Source organism: Gymnoscopelus braueri (assembly GCF_963280865.1).
Source record: "Gymnoscopelus braueri genome assembly, chromosome: 13".
In the NCBI taxonomy this organism is placed as follows: domain Eukaryota; kingdom Metazoa; phylum Chordata; class Actinopteri; order Myctophiformes; family Myctophidae; genus Gymnoscopelus; species Gymnoscopelus braueri.
Genome location: NC_137615.1, coordinates 7,150,707 through 7,160,714, shown reverse-complemented (window position 1 = coordinate 7,160,714; position 10,008 = coordinate 7,150,707). Strand labels below are relative to the sequence as shown.

Here is a 10,008-nt window from a genome sequence, read left to right as displayed (position 1 = left end):
ACTGGCGCTTGCAACATGCAGAGAAAAAGTTCTGATCCCTTCCGATTGATCGACTGACGAGTCTCTTTGTGCTCCAGCTACGGCGCTAATCAGCCGAGAAACCCTAAATATCCACCCTGTGCCTCGGATTTCAGCCTCTCCGTTGCGCTCTTCAAACGGAACATAAGCTCGCAGCGTGTAGCAAGCGCTCCGCCATGCAACTCAGGAACGGTGTTCTTTAGCACATCAAAAGCCTTTTTCTTTTTGAGCTGACATCCACTACAAATAGAAGTGCAGCATTGTGAGAACCCAACGGGCAGGGGGCGGGCTAGGGAGGGAGGAGGGGGGGATGCAACCGAAAAACCAGGATTCCAAAAGCGAGGAGGGGATTCCACGGAAACCAACAGCTATAGCGTATAACGGAACTAGCACAGAATGTCAGCGGAGCAGAAAGATTACAGTGGATTGGTGCAGTAGAGTTCACGAGATACAGGCCTCGCCTGAAGCCGAAAAGGCGAAATCTCTTGATCTGGTTTCTGTCTCAATGGAATGGACGTGAACTCTCGAACCTTTAGAGTGTGAGTCGTCTATTAAACATCAGGTGATGACCGTGATATGACCAACACCTCAATGTATCCTTAAGTCTGTAAACAAAGTTGATTCCCCCTGTGTGCACACAAAAAACCCTCCTTTCACGTGCACGGAGACACCAAAAAACGACTCCACTTTTAGACGCTGCTATATTATCCCAGAATCTGTCGGGAGTAAAAAAAATCCTTTTAGGAATCGAAGGCGCGGTCTTCGCAGATCTCCAGCGCAGATTTGGTGGCGCCGCCCAGCACCTCCACGTTGGCGTCCACCCAGGGGATGACGTTGCCCGGCATGTAGGCGGAGCAGTTGGCCATGCCGATGATGTCGGCGGGCCGCAGCACGCGGTCCCACATGTTGAACTGACTCATCTCGCCCACGAAGGCCTGGGTGGCGTCGAAGCGACCACCCACGATGTCCTGCACAGAGGAGAGAGAGAGAGAGGCGAGGTGTGAGGTCACAAGTCTGAGGTTTGCGTTTTAAGCATGTTGTAAATGCAATTAACCTGAATCCTATAGTGTTCCTACTCTGGGGAGAACTTTCGCATTATGAGTACCCCGATCAACTAAGTACAGGGCCATGGGAAGAGGACTTAATTTAGGGGTGCTGTAGTAGGAGGTACATCTTTCCTTTTTTGGGGGGAAGGGGCACTGCACTCCATAAATATATTACTGCACTCAGGCACCATTATCATCCCATAGTTATGGTCCAGTAGGTCCCTACTGGCCTACCAGGAGGCTCTGGTAGGCCGTTATCAGCCACTCCTTTGGGTGATTCAATGTTAACCAAGTTCCAGAGCCTACCAGAGCCTCCTGCTAGGCCAGGAGGGACCTACTAGGACCATAGCTATCGGATGATAAGGGTGATAACAGCCCCATTCAATGGGATGACTTCTAGGTATCGGGTGCAAAATCTATCAAAAGCACCAGAGACCACTGCTGCTGTCTGAGCTTCTTTAAAACTTTTACTCTTCATGTTGGCATGAAGCCAAGAGTGTTATGATAATAAAATAACACCACAACAAAGCCAAAGGATTTAGGCTACAATTTAATTTTTAAAATTATGCATAGCCTATAATATAGGCTATGCATATGATTTGTTATATGCATATGATATAGCATATATGATATGCTATATCATCTGACGTGTCACGTTTACTCATGGAGCATACCTCTGATGCAAAGTCAGGCTGCATAAACACATACGATTCACCCCACAGGTACCATAACTGATCCACAAAACAAAACACTGCAATTACTTTCACAAACGATCAAAACATGCAATTGCGCACAATGCAAAAGAATGCCATAACAAGGTTTAATCAAATCACATTTCAAGTTCTGGCTATTGCAACAAACAGCTCCATTGCGCACAATGATCCAAACAGACATGACCCATCATCTGAGCGGAGTTTTTCTGACTCGCGTCGCCTGAAAACCACTTCACTGACTCACGGTCAGCTGTCTCTGATGCACGTCCACTCCACAGTGACATGCTGAACTCATAGGACATACGTGACAATGAGCACTTTCATCCCCAGAGAGCAAGGCCATGCTTGGTTTATCATGATCAGTGGTGGAAAGTAACTAAGTACATGTACTCTAGTACTGTAGCCTACTTAAGTACACTTTTGAGGTATCTTTACTTTACTGGAGTATTTCCAATTTTCAGTACTTTTACTTCTACTCCACTACATCTCAGAGGCAAATATTGTACTTCTACTCCACTACAATTATTTGAAAACTTTAGTTACTAGTTACTTTTCAGATTATTACATTATAAAACACACATTAACCACTTTAGCCCTATTTTATACATAGGCTATTTGAAAATAGCGGATCTACAAGCTCACAACGCGTCGCGATGCGACGCGTTGTGAGCTTGTAGATCCGCTATTTTCAAAATGTACTTTTGGTACTTTAAGTACATGTTGATACCAATACTTTTGTACTTTTACTCAAGTAAATTTAGAATTCCGGACTTATACTTGTAACAGAGTACTTCTATATTACAGTATTGATACTTTTACTTAAGTAAAACATTTGAGTACTTTTTCCACCACTGATCATGATTGAACAACTCGCCGCGCAGCAGCTCAAGGTACAGTAAAGGTTAATGATGCTACCGCAGAGCAGATTAATATTCAGTCGTCTTAATCACACAGATTTTTTTTTACTGCATGTGACTTGTTACGTGTAGCTTCTACAGGAGTGCATGGTGTCGGTTTGCAACCAGGAGCCTTTGTGATAAGAGTCTGAGATTTGATTGTTATGAATCCAATCCATAATGGAATGGGATTTTTTCTTTTTTACTTCAGCCCAGCAGTGTTGAGTTCTAGGGCAAAAATACAACACAGGAGACTTGTGTGAGTGGTTCTGTTTAATATCCAGGTTGGGTTCACTGTTCTGCAGTTTATTGAAGCTTGTCTGCACAAAACTCCCACTGTCTTCCCTCTCATGTAGCCTCAGAGCCCATCAGACCTTATAAGATGGATCAACGGATCGGTGAAGGTTATGATTCATATCGTTGCTGTCGAGGGAGAAACCTCTTATCTCCATGTTCTAACCTTTTGTGTTTTTTTCGTAAATGAACGCCCTAATTGATCATACTACAGCGTCACACAAAAGCATCAAAAGATCTTGTAGATCTGCTACTTTTGCTGCTTTTGAATTTGAATCCTGAAAAGTAAGTGTTTTGGACATAATTATGAGGTTTCCACCCGACAGAGAGACGATATGCTACGCCGTCACGCTGCATTTACAGACGTGTTCATCATCGTCAGGTGTTTTCTACGGAGCCGTCCGGTACGGTAAGGACCGTCGCCCCCTGGAGGAGGGGAGGTGTCGGTTGTGTTTAGAAGCAGATTGATGAGCTAACAGGTTAAAGGGAAAGCATGGCGTGAGAAGACTGTCTGCCTGCTCTCCCCTGGTGCCTGCTGTAAACCACACACACACACACACACACACGCACACGCACACGCACACGCACACTCATCTCCAGTGATACACACACACACAAACCCCTCTCTCTCTCTCTCACACACACGTCTCTAGTGATACACACACACAAAAATCCCTCTCTCTCTCTTTCTCTCTCTCGCGCGCACACACACACACACACACACACACACACACACACACACACACACACACACACACACACACACACACACACACACACACACACACACACACACACACACACACACACACACACACACACACACACACACACACACACACCTCTCTCTCTCACTCTAGCACGAAGTTATTCATCAAATGCATATTAATGGTAATCTAGGATCATAGGTAAACCAAGAACCTCTCATCAGTCTAAACATTATAATATCAAAAACATAATAATCATCTCTCTCTCTAACTCACTCTGTCTCACACACACACACACAGGGTATAACATGTGTCAACAGCAAGATGATATCTGTGATAATTCAACCCTCTGTCTGTCTGTCTGTCTGTCTGCAGGACACATGTGTCTGTCTGTCTGTCTGTCTGTCTGTCTGTCTGTCTCCCTGCAGGACACATGTGTCTGTCTGTCTGTCTCTCTGTCTGTCTGTCTGTCTGTCTCTCTGCAGGACACATGTGTCTGTCTGTCTGTCTGTCTGTCTGTCTCTCTGTCTGTCTGTCAGTCAGAAACTTACTGAATGAATCACATGTCTGCAGGCATGTGATTCATTCAAGTTTCTGGATTTGACAGGGGTCAGGGGTCACTTCATCCAGGGACTGATGTCACATGGAAGCTGGCTCCGCCCACACGTCAACACTGGGCAGTAGATTGATATATAGTTTCCGTTCCGTACTTTCTTAGGTACAGTACTGGAGTATTTCCAATTTTCAGCACTTATACTTCTACTCCACTACATCTCAGAGGCAAATATTGTACCTTTTTCTCCACTACGATTATTTGAAAACTTTATTTACTAGTTACTTTGTAGATTTTAATTATTATTACAAAACATACATTAATCACTTCAGCCCTATTTCAACTTTGCGGATCTACAAGCTTGCAGATCTGCTATTTTCAAAAGATTTTAATAGTTTATGTTTATACATAATGATACCTTGTGAAACGTGACATTCTGCATAATGGGTACTTTTACTTTTGTTACTTTAAGTATATTTCGATGTCAATACTTTTGTACTTTACTCAAGTAAACTTCGATTACCAGACTTTTACTTTTAACAGGGTATTTCTACATTGTGGTATTGACACTTTTACTCAAGTAAAATGTTACACCATTGTGTAATGCCCTACTTCATCATACAAGAGTGTCAAGCTGTAGTAGTGAAAATAGCTGAGGAGACGCATTGTGAGCTTGTAGATCTGCTATATTTATACCTATATTACGAAAACGCCAGGTCGGCTGCCACGCCTATTTGTAGAATCACTTCCACGAATCAAAACAGAATAAAAACATACATGCATGCATGTACTGCTCCAAATAATTAAGGGAACACTTTGATCCCTTAGTTCTTTTGAGCAGTTTGTGTTAGCATTATGTACACAGTTCATGAAAACTCAAAATATAAGGAATCAAAGTGTTCCCTACACTTCTTTGAGCAGTATACATGTTACAGGGAAATTGGAAAACCAGGGAAATTGAAAAAAGGAGCGCTCGTTCCCCCCCCCCCCCCCCTCTGAGGCAATTCTATAGAACCAACACTAGAGGGCAATGCAAGCCACACTAGACTAGAGCCCCCCACCACACGCACGCACGCACGCACGCACGCACGCACGCACGCACGCACGCACGCACGCACGCACGCACGCACGCACGCACACACACACACACACACACACACACACACACACACACACACACACACACACACACACACACACACACACACACACACACACACACACACACACACACACACACACACACACACACACACACACACTTTCCCTGTGACATATATACAGTATAACACCCAGACCTACCCACCTGCCTACCTGTACACATAGAGTAGACCTTTTAATCTACTACCCTTAACCTCTGACATAGCAGCAGCCTCCAACAAACAAACAAACAAACTAACAAACAAACAAAAACAGCCAGATAGACATACAGCTAGATAGACCATGAATGAATGAACGAATGAATGACTGAATTGTTTTATCAAACAAATACAAAACACTAAATCAAACAAGTAAAAAAAAAAAAAAAAAAAACCAACATGTTTCTCCTGTTCCATTATCTGGTAATTGTTCGCCACCATTGTCGTCTGTTGGTTGCCATGGTTGCCAGTTCCCACTTGATGTTGTGTGGGAGTTCAGACTGCTTCACACCGTACTGAATAACTGCTAGCTTACATAACATCTTCAGAGTAGGACTCAAGTCTAAGACATAAAGGTCATCGTTGATATGTGTGATTTTGAATATTCCAACTTTCCATCTTTGGTGTCCTCCAAAGAAGACGACACGATCTCCCAGTACGCAACTGTACCTCCAAAACTTTAGACACGGTCCTTTCCCCTTGGGCGCAAGCTTCGTCCAGGAGAAGGTCTCTGGATTGTATTTACACAGATAATGCAAGGTCCGGTTACTGATGCTGCCAGCACGTACGTATAGCTCTCCATTGTAGGCAAAGGCTGAATGATCACAGCATTCTTCTGTAAGAAGCAGTGCTGCAGAGGGTGTGTTCAGCCAGCAGTTGGTCTCTGTGTCAAACACTCTAATGAAGCTATAGTAGTCCAAAACCCCATAGCCCCCAAATACAAACATATTTTTCCCGATGATGGTGGCAGAGTGATAATATGAACCAAGCGGTAGAGTTCCTCTGGGGTTAATTAAAGACCAGACCATTGTGCTGGTGTCCAACTTGTAGATATCATTAGTCAATCTAGTCCATCCAGTCAGCTGGGTCGACTGGCATCCTCCATGGATAAACATGACCTTCTCCAACACACAGGCTGAGGGGTAGTAGTACCTCCCCTCTGGAAGGGTCCCAGAAACCCTGGGTTTCAACCATCTGTGGGTGTCGACATCAAATGCATAAAGCACATTGCACTGCTCCTCTCCCCGGTTTCCTCCCCAGATGTAGACTGTATCTTCTACCAGCACAGCTGTGTATCCCTCGCGCATGGAAGGAGCTTCAAGGTGACGTTCTCCTCTTCCAGGTGTCGCTGACGTCAACTTACTCCAGCGTAAAGACACTGTGTTGAAGACATGCACATCAATCTGGACTATGTCCTTCTTGCTGTCCCCAAAAAAGGAGTACAGCTTATTTCCACTCACTACTACAGCAGCGTGTATACCTTTCTTTGGAGCTCCTTTCAGGTGCAGTGTCCACCGTAACATTTCAACAGTAAGACAGTGGATGTAAGAGTATTGGCTTCAGCACTGCTCTGTACAAGAATACAAAACTATTGGTGCGCGCTGTCACTTATAGTGTTACAGCGGCACAAATGTGGTGCAAAGCTTGGCCAATCCATGAGGCTTGCATGCTGTTTGGGTTGGCCAATCAGGTTAGCCGATGCCGCTCTCCTAATATGACGTCATGATCCCTATAGTGTGGAGGTTTATTTTTGGGGCGGGAATAAAACTTGAATGGGATCATTTTTGGAAAAATACTGTTTAAGGGTTCTTCTTTGGAAGAACTGTGTAGTTATAAACATTGACAAATGGGGGCGGAGGTGAGTAACTCCAATGAAGGACGAGGACACTCACCCGAGTCCAGTGACGCCACTCACAAGCGGCCGGGACAAGCAGGTCAAAAGTTGTGGACAAAAATAGAAACATGGTTTCTATTTTTTTTTCTAATATTCACCAATCAGAAACATACATTAAATCAACATCCTCATATTACTTTCTTTATTTTGTACATGTGATGCCCACTAAAGTGTCATCACATTAGTGTGATTGTTTTGTGTCACAGTGTTTTGAGAAGTGTTTGTATTTTTATTTTACCTTTCAAACCCAGGTTGTCATTATAATGTTTTCACCCAAAAACAACAATAACTTTGGTCAATAGGTGGCAGTGTAACACCATGGTATCAACCTGCTTTGCCACTGAGATTGTCATTGAGGTAGTCTAGTGCGCATGCGCTGCTGGCTCTTCTCATAACTGAGAGAAGACTTGGTGGAAACAAGACCATGTTTCACTGTCTCTAATTCTTCCAAACCATTTTAACCTGTTTTCCAGGTGGGTAATACTTCACAAAGCACACAGAAATGATTGTTGTTGTTTATGTAACGTCTGTAGTTTACTGTGTTTACTTTTGGGTCGAATTTAAGTGTAAAACGAGTGATTGGAAAGTGTCTCATTGTTTGAAATGTTTGTAATGGCGTCCACCACGTTGCTCCGTCGTGTGCCACGTTAATTGTGTGTGTCTGGGTATCACATCTCCATTCATTTTATTAGGTTTGTGATTTGATTTGTATACTGGCCGGCTCCATTTATTATTTAATGTGTATGTATATTTACAGTGTTTTGAACAAGTGATTCAATGGTTGGGAAATGGTTTCAAACTATGTAACTGTAACTGCAAAACATTCAGATGTAAATAGGTTCATTTGGTATTATTACTGTTACTGATTATGCAAGTCCTAATGGTGCTTAAAGCATCTTATAGTAAAAATGCACTTTAGATGCAAGTTAATTGACCAAACGATTTTGGGAAGTGTTAATGCAGATAAGAGAGACAGAGGTTACAGGATGTGTTGATTTGGAATGTATATTGAATTGAAAAGAATGTTTATTGTATTTTGTTGTATTTTGGATTTAATTCTGAAGGTACTATGAACAACAATGTGAATGTCTAGATAGACAGTAAAAAGTTCTGTATTGCTATGCTGAGTAAAAGGATACAGTATTAAATACTGGGTAAATATAAGTAAAAGGACAAATGCAAGCAGTAGACAGTTAGGGTTTATTTTGTGAATTGTGTTGATGTGAAATAAATCATAACTGAGAGAAGACTAGGTGGAAACAAGACCATGTTTCACTGTCTCTAATTCTTCCAAACCATTTAAACCTGTTTTCCAGGTATTATATATCTGCTACTAGGTGCCAGATCCTGGTACCTGTAACATACACATATGCACACGCACGCACGCACGCACGCACGCACGCACGCACGCACGCACGCACGCACGCACGCACGCACGCACGCACGCACGCACGCACGCACGCACGCACGCACGCACGCACGCACGCACGCACGCACGCACGCACGCACGCGCACACGCACACGCACACAACCTATTCAAACAAAACCTGACCTCATATATTTAGGGAAACATCAGCTATTTGAACAGTGAATCTACAAGCTCAAGTTGTCGGCTTGTAGATCTGCTGTTAAAAAAAAAGAAAAGGGAATCATTTTGAAGCATTTCAACAACACTAATCTCTTATGGGGGTCTCTGGTAAAAAAAAAAATTAAACTAGAAAAAGTGCTCCTCGGAGCACAGCTGTCTACGCCAGGTCAGGTATAGGTTATTGTGGCCTCCTGGTGGCGCTATAATAGGCCAATGTGAGTAGGGTGCCATCTCTTCTTAGGCCTTTCAATCGGACACTGCATTCATGATTTGAAGCATTTTGTTTGAAAAATGTGTTTAGCTAATTTAGACCTATTGGTGGCGCTATAACAGGCCAATGTGAAAAGGGTGGCATTTCTTCCTCTGCCTAGTGGGAATGTGTGCGGAAAATTTCACGGAAATCGCATGCTGCATTGATGATTTGAGGCATTTTGTTCAAAACAAACCAATCTTGCAAACTTTGGAAGCCAATCTTAGCCAATCAGGATGGAATATGGAAAATCGGACAGGTCCCTGTTGATCACATGACTATAGAGATACTGTGTACATATTTGCGTGAGGTTTGGACAAAATCTGTAGGAGTGATATCCAAAAATGTGTTTTGCACAAATCGGCCTCCTGGTGGCGCTATAACAGTTCAATCTGAAACATTTGGGGCAGGGGTTCGGCTTTGGCATTGAGGGAGTGTGTGTGCACAGTTTCGCAGCGGCCAGGCCAATAGACCATATTCACATGGCGGCCATGTTTCTATGAAGTCAATGAAAGTAGCCACCCCGGGTGGCGGCACTTTCAATGTTAAATTCCAATATGGCCGCCGTGTGAATATGGTCTATGGTGCCGGAGATTAGCTGTTCACAGACACACACACACACACACGGACGGACAGGGTGCAAAAAATACTCTCTCGCCATGCCTTTCGGCCTGGCGGAGACAATAAATAAAAATAAACAAATAAAAGTGCTGAATAACTGCTAGCTTACATAACATCTAAAGAGTAGGACTTAAGTCTAAAGATGAACAGGTCATCAGTGTGTCTATGTCCTTTGTATCCTGTAAGATAAGAAAAATGATATGATCTCCCACCATGCAACACACACACACACACACACACACACACACACGCGCACACGCACACGCACACGCACACACACACACACACA

At 43.4% G+C, this 10,008-nt stretch overlaps 1 protein-coding gene across 1 annotated transcript in view; it reads right to left on the bottom strand.

Annotated features, from left to right (window-relative positions):
- Positions 1-758: 758 nt before the first annotated feature.
- Positions 759-10,008, bottom strand: part of nptx2a (neuronal pentraxin 2a) — a gene marked incomplete at both ends in the record, with an annotated part of 59,680 nt that continues 50,430 nt past the window's right edge. The window contains one exon of the mRNA XM_080448117.1: positions 759-986. Within this exon, the coding sequence (XP_080304243.1) occupies positions 759-986 (228 nt within the window). The remainder of the gene's footprint in view (positions 987-10,008) is intronic.